At 52.4% G+C, this 16,011-nt stretch overlaps 6 protein-coding genes across 6 annotated transcripts; 2 read left to right on the top strand and 4 right to left on the bottom strand.

Moving 5' to 3' along the window:
- Positions 1-473: 473 nt before the first annotated feature.
- On the bottom strand, positions 474-3,049 carry COCCADRAFT_91969 (uncharacterized protein; the record flags this gene model as incomplete). The annotated part of the gene is made up of 4 exons (XM_007712528.1): positions 474-1,123; positions 1,174-1,743; positions 1,792-2,256; positions 2,326-3,049. The coding sequence occupies 4 exons, from the start codon at positions 3,047-3,049 to the stop codon at positions 474-476; spliced, it is 2,409 nt and encodes an 802-aa protein (XP_007710718.1).
- Positions 3,050-4,042: 993 nt separating this feature from the next.
- Positions 4,043-5,789, bottom strand: COCCADRAFT_3738 (uncharacterized protein; the record flags this gene model as incomplete). The annotated part of the gene is made up of 4 exons (XM_007712492.1): positions 4,043-4,303; positions 4,358-5,383; positions 5,432-5,506; positions 5,565-5,789. 4 exons carry the CDS (start codon positions 5,787-5,789, stop codon positions 4,043-4,045), a joined length of 1,587 nt encoding a protein of 528 aa, XP_007710682.1.
- Positions 5,790-6,300: 511 nt separating this feature from the next.
- Positions 6,301-7,101, bottom strand: COCCADRAFT_3739 (uncharacterized protein; the record flags this gene model as incomplete). The annotated part of the gene is made up of 1 exon (XM_007712493.1): positions 6,301-7,101. The coding sequence occupies one exon, from the start codon at positions 7,099-7,101 to the stop codon at positions 6,301-6,303; it is 801 nt and encodes a 266-aa protein (XP_007710683.1).
- Positions 7,102-8,488: 1,387 nt separating this feature from the next.
- COCCADRAFT_92064 (uncharacterized protein) lies at positions 8,489-10,125 on the top strand (the record flags this gene model as incomplete). The annotated part of the gene is made up of 2 exons (XM_007712529.1): positions 8,489-8,787; positions 8,916-10,125. 2 exons carry the CDS (start codon positions 8,489-8,491, stop codon positions 10,123-10,125), a joined length of 1,509 nt encoding a protein of 502 aa, XP_007710719.1.
- A 4,153-nt stretch (positions 10,126-14,278) lies between these two features.
- On the top strand, positions 14,279-14,647 carry COCCADRAFT_92007 (uncharacterized protein; the record flags this gene model as incomplete). Its single annotated transcript, XM_007712530.1, has 1 exon — positions 14,279-14,647. One exon carries the CDS (start codon positions 14,279-14,281, stop codon positions 14,645-14,647), a length of 369 nt encoding a protein of 122 aa, XP_007710720.1.
- A 1,037-nt stretch (positions 14,648-15,684) lies between these two features.
- On the bottom strand, positions 15,685-15,921 carry COCCADRAFT_92067 (uncharacterized protein; the record flags this gene model as incomplete). The annotated part of the gene is made up of 1 exon (XM_007712531.1): positions 15,685-15,921. A coding segment is annotated over one exon (237 nt), but the record flags the coding sequence as incomplete, so codon positions are not given.
- Positions 15,922-16,011: the final 90 nt, after the last annotated feature.

The raw sequence follows: 16,011 nt of genomic DNA on the forward strand, positions 1-16,011 counted from the left end.
GGGGGGGGGGGGGGGGGGATGGAGCTATGTGCAGCGTGAAAAGATGTAGTCTTGCTACTTTTTTTTTGATGAAAACCCAGAGAATATGTAGGGAGATGATAATGAAGAGTCGTTCTGTCCTCGTCTTTGATAAAGTACAAGCAGATTAAATGAAAAAAGAAATTAAGTAAACGACTTGATGATTACGGTCACCGAGTTAATCGTATAATAGCAAAACCACTCCTTGACCAGTCAACATTTTACATGACCTCCCCACCTCCCCCAATTCATTCATTGTATCTATCCAACTACTCTATACCACGCCAGACACGCTCGAAAAAAAACATACAAGACAAGGTACAGAGCATATCTTCATTGCCTTCAAAAGAGAACCTCCAGTAACCCCAGCCCCCCCTTAACCAACTTACACAAAAACAAAAACAAAACTGGAGTTATCCCATCAATCGTCTTACATATTCACATAACAACCCACCTTACTCCATCGCACTAACCCACCGCCACCACGACGCACGCATCAACCCCGTCTCCATGCCACACGCCCTCGAAACAGCCACAATGACAGCGCCTAGGACACTAACACCCCCAAGGACCTTGACAAGCGCATAGCTCCTTCTCTTAAGTTCGTCGCTGAGATTGCACAAGCCAAGGGGATCGCGAGAATCAAGTCCAACCATAGCTCTAGCATAGCGATTCCCAATACCGCGCGTATTCTTCTCATCACCGTGTCTAACCATGGCCCACTCGGCTCTGGGCGCCGCGCCAGGAGATGTTGCAACCAGTGAACCTTTGGCAGCTTCTTGGTTGACGCATTCAAGTATCCATCTAGCGCGTTCTTTGCTTTGGAGTTCGTCGAAGCGGTCGCGTTCGTTGCGGCGGCTGCGCTGGAGATCTGTGGCCCATCTTGCGATTCGGATTTCACTGAAACGTTGGTCGCCTTGCGGAGAGTGGCCGTATCGCGCTAGGGAGAAGTTGGCTGGGGGCTCGAGGGCTTCCGAGTTGGCGAGGGATGTGGATGAGGCGAGGATTGGGGATTGGAGGTTTGAAGGGTAGAAGGGCGATCCTGAACCGGGTACTAGGACACCTGATGGTGAGGTGGCGGAGAAGACGGAAGATGCTAGAGATGCTGGTGCAAAGGTTAGCTTCATCACGGAATATGGTATTGCTATTGCTTACGATTAGAAGTAGCTCCGTTGAGTCCTATCGATGCTGTTGTTGGACTGCGTGGTTGAGGGGTGCTTCGCACCATGGTCGACTCGCCAGGAAGCTTTACCCTACGCCGCCATGCCACGAATTTCTTTGCTGCAGAATGCCTAAGCCAAGTAATAGACTCAGGATCGAATACTTGGTTCACTAGCGCTGTCAACTCTGAAGGTAAAAGAGGCTGTACATAGTCTGGCGACATAAGCAGCGATGCATCCATGTTATCATGGTCCAGGCCAAGAGTAGAGGATACTGCGTATGGATAGGTGGGTGTCGTAAAGGGATACTGGTTTCCTTCGCTTGAAGCACCAGATACTGGAGGCTTTGGTAGAGAGAGGCCCTGCACATTGAGTAACGCATCGTCGATGGTTTCTCCAAAGAAAAAGGGTCTAAAGGCGGTCGTTTGTAACTGGGCGAGGATGGAGGTCTTCAATGCTACAACCTCGTGCGCAGAAAGGGTATCCGATTTCGCTATAACGGGAATGACGTTGGTGAGGTATGACAAACGCTGCATATACTCAATGTCCTTGCTGATGTCTTTGCCTGTCAAATGTCAGAATAAATTATAGACGAAGCAACCACTTAGCTTACCGGGCGATAGTAGGTAAATTACAACGTCCACAAGGACGCCACCATTGCCACTGACAAGTCCGAGCGCATCGCTGTCTTCCAGTGATACGACAGAAGAAGTCTGGTAAAAGAGAGATTCCACGTAGTTGACGACGGTACCTATATCGTCTGCTTCTGTTGGTCCTGGTAAGTATCCGGGGGTATCAACAAAACAAATGTTCCTCTCCAAAACATTATCGCTACTACCCTTTCTCTTCTTCGGTGCACGAGAGTCGTCCAAATCAGTCCACCAATGCGGGTAGGGCTTTGTGCTTGCATGAATCTCTGTCACTCGTGTAGTACCCGCATATGCTGATTTCCTTGCACGGGATTTGGACCTGGATGCACGTGGCTGCGAGGTTGACTGGGGGGTTGGTAAAGGATCTACGTGTACAATGTCTTCGCATGCCTGCACGATGGATCGAACGAGAGACGACTTGCCGACTCCTGTGTCATACCGTCAGTATCCGATGCGCTGCACAACAACGCGTACTGTAGATGCCGAGTATTACGCACCTGTTTCACCAACAACCATCACCTTTAGCTTACTCATAGCCTTGCCTTTTGTCGTAAAAGGTCGTCTCGTTGGCATTTGCATTACGGGCATGACAAGCTGTGGAAAAGATAGGCCATCCTGCTGTATCTCGACATGGTCCTCCTCGCCTGCGCTGGACATGGCAGGTTGACTAACAGCTTCATCCATGGTGGAATCCTCGTCGGACAGTTTGAGCGATGTTATCGAAGCAGATGCCGGTGTGCTAGGCATGGCAGAAGTAGGGTATGGGGAGGACACGTCTGCGCCAGGCAGCTTCAAGGGTGTATAGGAACCGTGGTTGGAATGATTCCTCTTCAAATTCCAAGTCTTGTTTGCCCTGGCGTCGTCGGGCAACGTTGCTGAATCAATCGACGAGCCGTGCGACACTGGCCTTGAGCTCTTTGCGCCATGGCCCTTTGTTCTCTCTGTCTTGAGCGAGTCGGTGCGCTTTGGCGCATCTTCGGGACCAAATGCAGCTTCGAGTGTATCTGCGAGACTTTGCACTCCGTACGTGCCGTGGTCCTCGTGTCTTCCCGAAGAGGTTGCAACATGAAGTGGAGCTGCGGTCTGCTCCAGGTCCTCGAATCGCTTGAAGACGAAGGAAGTGGGTACATGAGATACAGGGGCAACCGGGTCGATGCTCGACTTGCGAGAGCGCGGCTTAACAGCAGGAGTGAGGGCGTCGCCGCCCGGTATCGGTCGCATATCGGCAAGATGTTTGGGGCATATGGCACCAAATGCAGCTGTCGAGGTGTTTGGCCGCGGGAGGTTTGGTACTAAGCCTCGTTCAAGTACCGAAGTGGTGATGGCAATGGGATGGATGCACGCGACGGCCCCCGCCTTCGCCCCGCGGCGAGCTACTGCACTGCTAGTCTCGCGTGGAACGCGTCAATGCGCCTTAGCAGTCGTGCAGACGGCAGACAGCAAAGGGGGCGAGTTAATGTTTGACAAGTCCAGGGAGGAGGACAGAAGGTTGGAGGTACAATCAATGCTACCCCCATAGTCGTGGAGCTATTGGGCTGCTGCCGATCCAAAGTAGCCTGTCTCATCCTCGAATCAGCGATCAGCGCACCTACATGAGGGCTGCATGATACATTATCAGCTGACGTTATCGCGACGCCGCCGAGATCCCATGATACCATTGTAGCTTCAAGAAGATGCCTTGATATACATGTAATATGGCACATGTTGTATTCGTACTAGAGCGTCTTTACGATTGCTTTTCCCATCCCCATCTCATCATGGCCCTGTACATGTCATGCTGTACACGCCTGTCTGATTTTGCACCCGAATCCATTACACCAGATGCCACGACAGTCCCTAGCCCGTACCTCTAACCGTCACGTCGCCCACCCTATACATTAGGCAACCAGAAATGCGCGCAAACAAGAAAAGGGAAATAAAGGGCGGGACGAACACTTATGAGTACACAAGGAAACCATGCTGAAATGAAACCGCTCGCTATGCAAGGGCTCAAACCCCCAAGGACGAACGCGTGCGCCCAGACTTTTCCTCGAAATGAAATGACTTTTATACAAAGCGCTGAAAAAAAGGGTCGAGTACAGTACATAGCTGAAGCCGTCAGTCGTTAGGCCATCGAGTCGAACGAGCTCAACAGGGAACGAACAAAGAATGTGGGAGATAGAGAGAGAGAGGGAAAGAGAGGGAAAGAGAGAATGAGCCGACCAGAGTCGATCTTTAGGACTCCTGAGCTGCACCGCCGCGACCGCGCATAGAACCACCTCGGCCACGAGGTTGAAAGTTTCCACGAGGCGCCTGGCCGCCCATACCGCCACGGCCACGAGAAGCACCACCACGAGCAAATCCCCCACGGTTGAATTGCCCAGGGTTCTGACGGCGTTCCTCGACCTTCATCTCGATGCCATTGACCGTGTGAGGGTTAGCAGCGACAGCGGCCTGGAACCCGGCGGGTGTCTTGAAGTCAACAAAGGCGCAGTTCTAAACCCATGTTAGTTCTGTAGCTTTTCCATATGCACATGCAGTTTCACTCACCTTGCCACGGCTGATGTCAAGATACTCAATCTCGCCAAATTTGGTGAGAGCGGCCCTCAGAGCACCCTCCTCGACTTGGCTGTAGACGTTCTTGATGTAAGCACGCTTCTGGTCAGGGTCAGCGGCAGGACCGGCGTTCTGTGCGCGAGACTGCTCCTTCTTGTGTCCAGTAGCTGTTTGCCAGCCGGCAGCCTCACCCTGGCTTGTGGCAGGGGATTGCTCACGAGCGGGTGCAGCAGGCTGGCTGGGCGTAGCGGCTGCAGATTGAGCAGGGGCAGGAGTGGCGGCGGCAGCAGCAGCAGCAGCCTTGGGCTGCGAAGCGGCTTGCTGGGAGGCGGGGGCGTTCACAACAGGAGTAGCAACCTTGTGTGCAGAGGCGGCGAGGCTAGCCCAAGTGCGGGGGGCAGCAGGCTTTGGTGGACCAGAAGGCATCGCGACGGTACTGGCCTTCTGTGCGGGTTGGACTGGTGCGGCAGGCTTCTGGGGCTCAATGATCTCCTCGGCAGGGGCTTGTGGTGCCTCGGTAGCCTTCTCCTCAACAGCAGCGGGTGCCTCTTCCGCAGCGGGTTGTTCAACCTCCTCTGGTACTTGTTGGACCGGAGCTGCAGGTGCAACTTCCTCCACAGCAGGCTCCTCCTTTACAACCTCCTGTAGTTTGTCATCCACCATGTTCAAGGCCTCCTCGCTGGTTGCAACCTCGTTGCTCTTGAGTTCAGCATTCTCGGGGACGGCGGCGGTAGGAGCTGGTTCGGTGACACCGTTAGCGGGTGCAGCTTGCTCTTGCTGCTCTTCCTCCTCTTCGGGATCCTCTGCGAGGTAACGGAAGATGTCGTTGAGAACAAAGTAACCATTGGTCTGCTCGGCAAGGACAAAGGTTTGGACAAAGCGCTTGTGAGGCTGGCCCTGGTTGGAGATTTCACCAATTACTTGGATCACGATGTTGGCATCAGAGCCCTGTGAGTCGACATTGGTAACGCGGACCTTCGTGTCCTTGAAGTCTAGCTCCTTGATGCGCTCGTTGATCGCCTGTGCTCACGTTAGTTTGATATGAATACTGGACGAGTGTTTACATACCTTCTGGCCCAAGCAAACATTGACCTTCTCTTCCTCAACGCCCGAAACGTACTGCGAGCGCTTGTTGTAGAAAAGCTAGAGTTTGGGTCAGCGACATGTCTTGATGAGGGGTTGATTGGCATGTGCGACTTACGTAAAGTCGGTCGGGGCTCTTGCTCAAGGTGGTGTAGTACTGCTCGACAAAGTACCACCCAACCTCGTCCTTTGGGATCTCAGAGGCGGTTGCTTGTTGTGCGGGCTGGCTGGCGGTTGGTTGCTGCGAGGGTGTGAAGTTGGAGGCGCCGGTGGAGTAGCTGTTCTCGTATCCCTGTGGCGCATAGTTGCCATTGACAGGGCCAGATGATTCGGTGGATGCCATTTTTGGGTATGGAGGGGGAGGAGTAGAGGGCGTGTGGACCGAGGGCTACGACGGCTTGTTAAATGGTTTGCGCGAAGAGGAGCGGGGATTCGGAAGGCAAAATGGAAAGCTCGCGAACGTTGTCTGTGCGTCCGCCGCCCAATCAAGCGAACCCGTCCAACACGTCGTCTACACTACCCACACACATCACCGCTACGTCTCTACCCTCGATATGGAACAAGGTCAAGGATCAAGTGGGGTAAGAAGACGTTGGGACTGGAATCAGGGGCCTCTTGAAGAGGCTTGTAAAGAGCAATGCTTTCCTGTCTGATCTGTCTGGTATACATACAAAGTAGTCCAGGGCGATGACTACGTGTTGAAGAAGGAGAAAACAAGATAAGAGATGCATGGTAAAACGAGACCCTCGTATGCATGCCCGCTCTGATGCCCAATGGCAACCTGCTCACTCTCACCCCCCCCCCCCCCCCCCCCATCTCGGTTCTTGTGTTGTTGTCAGTCTGCAACTCAAGCATCATCTTCTTTCTTGACGTCCAGACTCTCCCTTGGACTCTTCAGCCTCTTCCTGGGCCTTCTGAGCCCTCTCAGCGTCGCGTGCCTCGGACTCCGCGATCTGCACTTCGAGTTCGGCGGCACGCTGGTCCAAATGCACCCTGAGAGCATTGTCCAGCTTGGCCTTCTGCTCCTCTCGCTCTCGCTTCTCTGCTGCTAGAATTCCCGCATACTTCTCTTCCAACCGCTGACGCTCTCCTACCAACTTCTGCTTTATAACGGCAACCTCTGCGTCAGCCCGCTCAGCCAATATCTGATTCCAGCCCTCCTCGGATTTCTCCCAGGCGTCGCGCAACGCGGGAATTGCCTTTGACAAAAGTATAGTAACGACGACCACCGCAAGGAATGTAAACCAAACGATGACGACGCAGTGGAAGGTGAACAGCCCGTCGTCATCTACCTGCCCGTATTGATTCAACTTCACGATTTTGAATCCGAGGGGTTTCAGAAGTTCGTTCAACCTCTTGATATCGTTCAACCCCTTGATATCGGTCAAGTGGGGTATAAGGGCGCTGATATCTCCTCCTTTAATATCAATGCAGGTCAAGTGTTCCTTCATGCTGTATGCGTGTGAAAGAACGGGATTGACCACGCGGCTGAGAAGGGTATTGGTAGGGTCGGTTTGGTTCGAGGACTCGTGCCTGTTTAAACGGCGGGCCCCTTCGGTCAGGGTGGTGTTGATGCTGCGAAGCACGTCGGTCATGGCGGTGATGGCCTGAGCCATGTCTGAATCATAGGCCATGACGGAGTGATAGGCACCCATGGTGGTGAATGTCTGGGTTACGGAGTACATTAGTGAGGGCAGTACTTGAAGGAGAAGCGCTGGGATTATGGTACCTTGATGAACTTTAGCAGGATCTTGTTGGGTGAGTGGTGTTTGTTGGTAGAGTTGAGTTGTGGTGGGATGGAGGAGGATGGGCTGTAACAGGTTGAGGGGGTTGTTTGTATAGCCGTGTATGGAAGGGAAGCTTGTGTGCCTGGACGTAGGCAAAAGCGGTAGGTTCGTCTCAAATGGCAGTAACAGTGGGGGTGATTGCAGAAAGAGCTGCTGAACAGGCCATGTCATGGGTGCCAGCATCACATCATTGAGAATATCCATATTTTTCTGGTCATTACAAAGAATCGGACTTTGAGACACAGAGTTGCATCGTTGTCAGCGTTGAACATACTCGGGTTAGGTGATAACATGGACATGGGTTGGGCTGACGACGTGGAGCAACTGGCTATGATGATGGCTCCGTATCAATACCTAATGCCAACCAAGTACTTTGGAATAGATATGTACAAGCATTTCTCATTCATCCTAAATGTTTTATCCTCTTCGCTCCATGCACAGTAGTATATGCTGCAAACTCGTCCCATCTCCCTAACGACGGAGGGAAACACCATGCTGCGGGACAGCTTTGTCAAAAACTCTGTCCGTACATTGTGAAATCAACCCTGCACGCATAATACGATTTGTTTTGCGCCCCTCGTCTCCCGTAGTCTTACAAAAGGTAGGAGTAGGCTGACTGTCGGGTGAGGCTGAAGAAGTCGCGCTAGTAGTGGGCCCCATCATCTTTGGCTGGAGTGTGGACTGCAATGCTAGTGCTAGATCGGACAACAGACCATCCACCCTTGCTCTCTTTTGCTACCATTGCTGCATCTGGGAGTGCAACGTCGCCGGCTAATCAAGTAACGTCTGTGCTGGTTACACGAGCCTAGATCAAGCAAAAGATGAGAAGGGATCCCGCTCGTCCTACATACGTCAGCTTTGGTAGCGAGTGGAGCCTGTTCCGCGCTTCCGCCCACCACATGGAAGCTACGTGCCGATCGCCCATGAGCCGAAAGCAAGACAGATGCATTCTCATGGTACACATGGCATATGTGCCATCCTTTTGTGAGAAAACAAGCCACCATGCCCTTATCTGAAGGTGGGCTCTCCGAGGCAATCAAACAAGCAATTCTGTCTGCCCCGCACAAAAGCGACTCTTGGTCCGGAGCGATTGGTCGACTCTTGAATTTGGCAGGATCGGACGGATGGTGGAGAAAGGCGCAGCCCAGCTTACATATACTATACGTATATATGCAAAAGCATCGCGCCTCCGTCTTTCACCTTCTTTCCATTCAACCACTGCCTTGCCCTCTTCTCATATCACTAAATATTCATCATGGAAACACATAAGGCGACAGTAGCGTCTCTTGCGGCGCGGGTTGCCAAGTTCAGCGCATCCAAGACACCCTTTCGCATATATCATGGTTCCACACTGTCAACACGAACATCGTCTCGTGCACGCAATCAAGTCATCGACGTCAGCTCGCTGGACCATGTGCTGCAATTCGACGAGCTGGAGAAGACGGTACTCGTAGAGCCGAATGTTCCGATGGATAAGCTGGTGGAAGCTACCATGGCAAAGGGATTCCTACCAAAGGTTGTCATGGAGCTGCCGAACATTACTGTTGGTGGTGGGTAAGTGGAACGTTTGTTTTTGCACTCGAGCGGTCAGGTCCAAGTTGCTCAAGATCCTTGCCCATGACACCCTTCTTATATGCAACATGATATATCTTCGAGCCACGAACACTGATGGACGTGACTAGGTTTGCTGGCACCAGTGGGGAAAGCAGTTCCTACAAATATGGGCTCTTTGACCGCACCATCTCGGGAATAGAGATTATCCTCGGCAACGGTGAGGTGGTGTGGGCATCCACGGAGGACCACCGGGATCTGTTCTTCACAGCCGCCGGGAGCTGTGGAAGCCTGGGCGTCATCACACTACTCAAAATGGAGCTCATTCAGGCCAGTAACTACGTAGAGCTGGAGTACATACCCGTCAGCAGTACAGAAGAAGCGGTGAAGCAACTTCGACTTCATCAGGATGATTATACCGTCGATTACATGGATGGTATCATGTACTCTTTGAAGAGCGGAGTGATTATGATTGGGCGCTTGACGGATGCGCCAATGGATAGGAAGATCCAGAGCTTCGACCAACCAGCAGACCCTTGGCTCTACATGCACGCCGAAGATATTGTAAAGCGGACCCAGGGAGATAAGACGACGTACCGGGAGCTCATACCTACACAGTCGTACTTGTTCAGATACGACCGGGGCGTCTTCTGGTCTGGACTACGAGCATTCAAGTACTTTGTCACACCGTTCAACCGTGTTACTCGCTATCTGTTGGATCCTTTTATGTACTCGCGAACAATGGTACATGCGCTGCACCGGTCAGGTCTTGCATCTCGGACAATCATCCAAGACTACGGGGTGCCGTATGATACAGCAGATGAGTTCATTCGATGGATTGATGAGAAGACTGGCATCTGGCCCCTTTGGCTGTGTCCTGTCAAATCGGCGCCGCTGGGCGAACGTAGCTTCTCGCAGGGCAACAACGTCAAGGACGACATTCTGCTGGACGTGGGCATCTGGGACATGGGGCCGAATGACGCCCAGGCCTTCATCAAGCTGAACCGCGACTTTGAAGCCAAGGTGACGGCGCTTGGGGGCATGAAGTGTCTGTACGCACATGCATACTATACCGAGCAAGAGTTTTGGGGGATTTACGACGAGAAGAAGTACATGGAGCTGCGCAGGAAGTACCACGCTGAGAGTCTGCCGAGCGTGTACGAGAAGGTGCGTGTCGATCTGCAAGGCGTTGCTGGAGACAAGAGTGGGCGCAAGAGACAGTCGTGGAGCGAATGGGCATACTGGCAATTCTGGAGCACGTGGCCGATGGGGGGACTGTACGGAATTGCCAGCGCGACAAAGGGGTTGTTTTTCAAAAGCGATTTTTTGCTGAAAAAGTAACAAGGGGTACATGTATGTACGCACATAGGTATCAGTATGTAGAGTATGGAACCTTGGAACGGATGCATGGCCAGGCCACGTGCGGGAGGGGATGATGGAGGGGATCCGGCGTCGTCATGCATCTCGCGAGCAAATCCCCCTGACAGGGCTGGCTGTATTGAACCCTTTGATTCCAGGCCGTGGGAAGATCAGCCGCTGATGCTTGTGCGGGCGCCGTTCACGTGGTGACGTCGAGTGAGGCGGGGGGTGACTGCAAGCGCCAGCCGTTCACTCGCCAAAAACCTGTATGGGGGCGGGTTTCAAGGTTCAAGTGGTACCTAGAGGGCCCAAGGCAGCGAGTGCGTAAGCATGAGTTAGTGAAGACGCGCCCAAGAGGCCGTCGCGTCGACGTCACCCGCGAAGGGCTAGCGTAGGCGTAGACATGCATGGGCCGCATTGACGTAGCAAAAAGCCTCCACTTGCCCAACCACCCCATTTCACGCACAGTCGCACAATCCCAGGCGCCCGTTCAACCTCCTCTTACCCACACTAGATCAAAGCTGGCCCTGCCCTGCCTTTCTTGTGCCCCGCTGCTGTCCATTCCACCGCGCTCCCTCCGCCTGGGCACCCCATTTTTCATTCTATCCAGACCTTTCTTGGCCTTGCACCCGCTCACCGGTTGGACCACGTTTTTCTGGCTGGCCCTTTTTTTGTTCGCTTTCTTTCTTGATAGATAGGTACGGAGCTCCAACACGCGCATAATCACGCGTGATTGACTCTCCCAGCACCGTGGGAGCTAACAGCAGCTGTAGAATATAGCAATTGACCCCTAGACGTACCACCATGGCGCGTCTTAGCGGTCTACCATCTGAGCACCACCACGAGGGCCCTGGCGACGCTCCACGACGAAAGCGCGGCCGCCCATCCACCAAGTTCCAGACGCCCTCGGAAGACATGAGCTCCAGCGGCAAGCGGACTGCTTCGCCTTCTGCTGAGCTCTCGCAGACGAAGCGCACAAAGCGAATTGCGGTTGAAGATGACGAAGACCAGATTGCCCACGAAATTCAGCAATCGTTTTCGCGGTCGCAACAGGGCGACAATATCAACGTCGAGACGCAGAGCAGCCACACCACCCGCCGCCACGCACGACGACACTCTGAGCCTCCCGTCGCCGTCGACGATGATGATGACGACGAGGACGAGCTCATGGCCCCGCAAGCTTCCACGCAACCACTTCCAGGCCTGACCCCCCACCTTGATCGTGTTGGTGCTGCCCGCAAGCGCTTCGTTAATATCCGCCGGTCCCGCATGTCCATGCCTGCCCAGTTGCACATTGAGCGTGTAGATGAGGTCGACGAAAACAACTCCAACCGCGTTCAATTTGCACCCCTCACACAAGTACTCGACAGCCGTGCTAGGCGCCGGCTTCGCCGCAGCCACCTGAGTCAAGAGGTAAACAGCTTCGAAGACCACCAGAAGAAAGACAAGAAGCTCTTCCTCGAGCTCCGCCGCCAGCTGCGCGAACAAGATGAAAAAATCAAGGATCTCGAGTACCAGCTCGAAGCCCGCCGCCTCGGAGAGATTGATATTACCGATGCACACGCCGACGAGCTGCAAGTGCAGCTAGATGAGGCTCGCCAACAAATCGACGAGCTTCGAGCATCCTCGTTGTACAACGGTGACGACAATGAGGAGCCTGTCAATCTTTCCGACGATGAAGAAGCACTCGTCATGGTTGATCCCGAAGACCTTCACATGTCGCAAGACCTCGACATGGAGCCTATCCCCACTGGCAAATACGCCTCTCGTGCGCTCGAAATCTCCAGCCAGATGACCCTCGAGTCTCTGCCGACCCTTTCGCATCTCCACCGCGACAGCTTGACCGAAGGCGAGGAAGTAATGATGGACAAGATCGAAGATGAAGCCATTGAGCGCTACGAACGGGAACTGCAACAGCTCAGCAAAGCCTTGGGCGAGTCTCAGGGCGCATTGCGCTTGATCACGATTGAGCTGCAGAATTTGCGGTTCGTCGAAGCCGGTGCCTCCTCGAGCGACATCTTGGCTGAATTGCGACACGGATTCGAAGACATCCGCGCTGAGATTGAGAAGTTCTTCCCTGGTACCACATCTGGTGTCACTAACCAACAACTTCTGCAAAAGGTTCCCCAGCTCTTTGGTGGCATCTTCTACGAGCTGAAAGAAAAAATCACGCTGCTCAAGGACTCTCAAAAGACTGAGGTTCTTCTTCGACGACAGTACGAAGGTGTGCTAGACCTGCTCGGCGACTCCGAGGAGCGAGTGAAGCAGCTAGAGTCGGATGTGTTCACGCTTGACAAAGCAAACGAAGACAAGCAGCGTACCATTCTCGAACTTGAGGAGCGCAATGCTACCTTGACCAACCTGAATGACGAACAAGAGGCCCAGCTAACCAAACAAGATTCTGATATCGCTGATCTTGAGGACGAAAATGCAACCTACAAGCAGAATGTGACAGAGCTTGAAGAAGCTCTTGAAAAGTACCGCCAGGACCTTGACGATGTCACTACCGCAGCCACTGAATTCGAAAATAACCACCACGACACCATCGCCCGCATGGAGAAGGAACATGAGGAGGCCATAGCCGCCCTAGATGATTTGCGTGCGGCAGAACAGGAGGGTCGTGAAATGGCAGAAGCCGAAGTTGAGCAAAAGAACGACTACATTCAGCAACTAGAGGAAAGCATCGAGCGTATGGAAACCGATGTCGACAATATCACCGCAGATATGAGCACGCTCAGAGAACGTCTGGCTACTCAGACTGCGGCCCGCGAAGCTGCCGAAACCGAGCGGGATGAGCAGATTGAGCAAGTCTACAAGCACGCCAACGCCATCGAGAATCTCACAGACACCGTCACTGAGCTCAAGGAGCAGCTCAATGAATACCGGGATAATCTGGCCGCCGAGCGTGCTCAACGCGAGAAGACCGAAGCTGATTTGGATGAAGCCAACGAGAAGATTGAAGATCTCAACATTCGTCTTCATGACACTGGTATTCAGGCTAATGAACTTCGTTCGAAGCTGTTCCAGCTCCAACAAGAAAAGGAGGCCGCGATCAGTGAGCTTGAGGAGGATGCAGAGGAGCGCGAAAATGAGCTCAACAACCAGCTGGAGTCTGAGTCTCAGCTTCGTGAGAACGCTGAGAAGACAATTGGCCGACTGGAGCAGCAGATTCTGCAGCTTGAAGGAGACATCGCGACGCTTGAGAACAACCTTGCCGATATGACCGAATCACGTAATCAGCTCGAGCAAGACCGCGATGTCCAGGTTGCCAACCTCGCCGCTCAGCTCGCAGACCTTACTAACAAATATGCCGCATTGGAGAACTCAACCAGCTCTACGATTGCGTCTCTTCAAGCCAACATCATCGACCTCAACAACCAGGTGCAACGTCAACAAAGTGAAATTGAGGACCTTATTGAGCAAGTCGCTGAGAAGGAGCGCATGTATCTCGAAGATACTACCGCTCTCAAGGAGAAGATTGAGAATCTCGAGGAGGATCTTAGCAACCAGAAGGCTGAGAATGAGAGCTACCGAAGAGAGAACGACTCGTTGTCCAGACGTGTCGAGGCGGAGGCTAATGAGCTACTGAACATTGTCGGTGCGCACAACGACCAGATTAACTCTCTCAACGCCGTCATCAGGTCACATGAAGCGACGATCAAGAACCTTCAAGACTCGTCTGAGAAGCGCACGGCCGAGTACGAAGAGTTGCTCGAGGACCGCAACAACGAAATCACCGAGATGCGTCTCTTGGGCGATGCTCGTGTCGAGACGATTGTCCTTCTTGAAGCTCAAATCGAAGAGATGAAGGAGCGCTTCCGCCTTGCTGAAGAAGATACGCGCGCGACCATCGACGCCCTGACTGCTTCGCAGCGCCAACTCCAAGAACAGAATGAGCGTCTTGCAGACGATCTCAAGCGCCGCAACCAGGAAGCTCTTCAAGCTGTACAAGAAATGAAGCTCAAGCGTGTCGAAGTCAAGACGCAGGGCGTTGACCTGCACCGCGTTGTCACGGGCAAGATTGCCAAGACAAGCGAGAAGGTCAAGATTGCCAAGAAGGGCAAGAAGAAGAGCTCTAGGCGCCAATGGGATTCAGGATTTGGCGTTGATGAAAATGTAGAAGATGGCGAGCTCAATGGCGAAGAGCAACCGATTGCCGCGTAGAGTGCGCTTGGGTGCGGTCTCGATAAGGTTTCCTGAGGCCCACTTTTCTTGGGCTCCACAAGGGATGATGTCTATGTTCTTGGCCTTTGGCTCTTCGTCTTCTTCTTTACTCCAAACCTACTTGGACGTTGTCGTTGTACGTCCTTTCTGGGTATTTTTCTCTATCGGAACTGGGACAAGTTGTTTGTCTTGCTTTTTTTGCAGAAAATTGTATACCTCTCTTCTTCTTGTTTTCTTACTCTTTGGAGGGAGGGGAGGCAGGAATTTGTATTGTCTTCTTGTGTTTTATCCTTTTCGATATGAAGGGATAGATCGTACTGGGGACAAAATCCATTGCTAAATTAACGACTTTTGATGACTTGGCTTCTACTGGCTTCGTTTCTTAGGCTTGTTTCTTTTTTTTTGACTCGGTTTAGTTTGGAGGTAATTACACAGCAAGGCAGCAACAGTGTGTATGTATGCATGTATGTACGTATGTATGTTATTTTCCTTTGTGGCATATTAGCGAGGTGGAGTTTCCTTTATGGTATTGTATGCCCGACGGGTTTCATGGCAACGATGGAAAGAGGAGGATTACAACAAGCAAGTGGTACATTGTGTTAGGTAGTTGGTGCTGTAGCTGCAATTCTCATTGATCTTATCAAACACAATGGCTCTAGTGTGCTTCATGTATACTCACCTCCCTTCGTAATTCGTATCTCATACCGTATGGGTCTCTGATGCACTCTATGAGAGAATCAAAGGCGCGTGCGCATCCTCAATCTACGACACAACATCGTCACGCATATATCTCGTGCGATGTCGTGCATATACACTGCTGAAGGCCATTGAAACCAACAACCCGCGCTTGGATACTTACTACCTTGCAATTGAAAAAAAAAACCCCCCCAGATTCTCCCTCCCAGTATCACCACCACAACTACCATACTCCTACCTTTTTTTCGCCCTAGCCCATAAGACTTCTCTCTCCAACACAAACCACACCCAACCATCTAATCATCCCTCCTTCACAACCTCGAGATATTCTTCATCCTAGTCACATCTTCCCTTCCCTTTCGCAACCCTCCTTCCCAGACAAACACCCATTATCAGGGCATCAACCCCATTAACCTACTCCTTACCATCCCTGCTTAAAGCAAAGCGGCTGGGGGCGCATTGACGCTTGGCACTTGCCGAAGCGCTGGGTGTCGGAACCCTCGTACCCCGTCTACCTCCCCCCCCCCTCCCCCCAAAAAATCAAGATAGGGGGTGGTAGGGGTGCGTAGTGGGAATAAGGACATGGATGGGGTGTGTTATATGATGGGTTTATTTTTGAAGATTTGCTTTATCCGAAGCGCTGGGTGTCTGTGTGGGGATTGTGGATGTTTTTTTTGGAATCTATAGATGGGGGGGGGGGGAAAGGTAGATAATGTGTGGAGAGAGCGGGAGAGAGGGAAAAGTCCTAGATTTTTGATTTGGTTTGATTGATTGTTTGTCTATGTACACGAGGCTTGACATGTGTTTCGTTAAAAAAAAAGTGAAGATAAGGTATGTACAAAAGTTGCGGGAGTTTTGGGGTTTGTTTTTGGTTCCCGCAACCCCAACCCGTCCCCTTCCCAGGTTTCGCTGGTGCGGTTGCGCAGTGGTCTAGGCCGTGAACACATATAGTGTGCATTGGCAGTGTGTTTCTTCCATTGTAAGGGAAAACCGTGGTTGCCACAGGGA

This window comes from Bipolaris zeicola, assembly GCF_000523435.1.
Source record: "Bipolaris zeicola 26-R-13 unplaced genomic scaffold scaffold_45, whole genome shotgun sequence".
NCBI classification, from domain to species: Eukaryota; Fungi; Ascomycota; class Dothideomycetes; order Pleosporales; family Pleosporaceae; genus Bipolaris; species Bipolaris zeicola.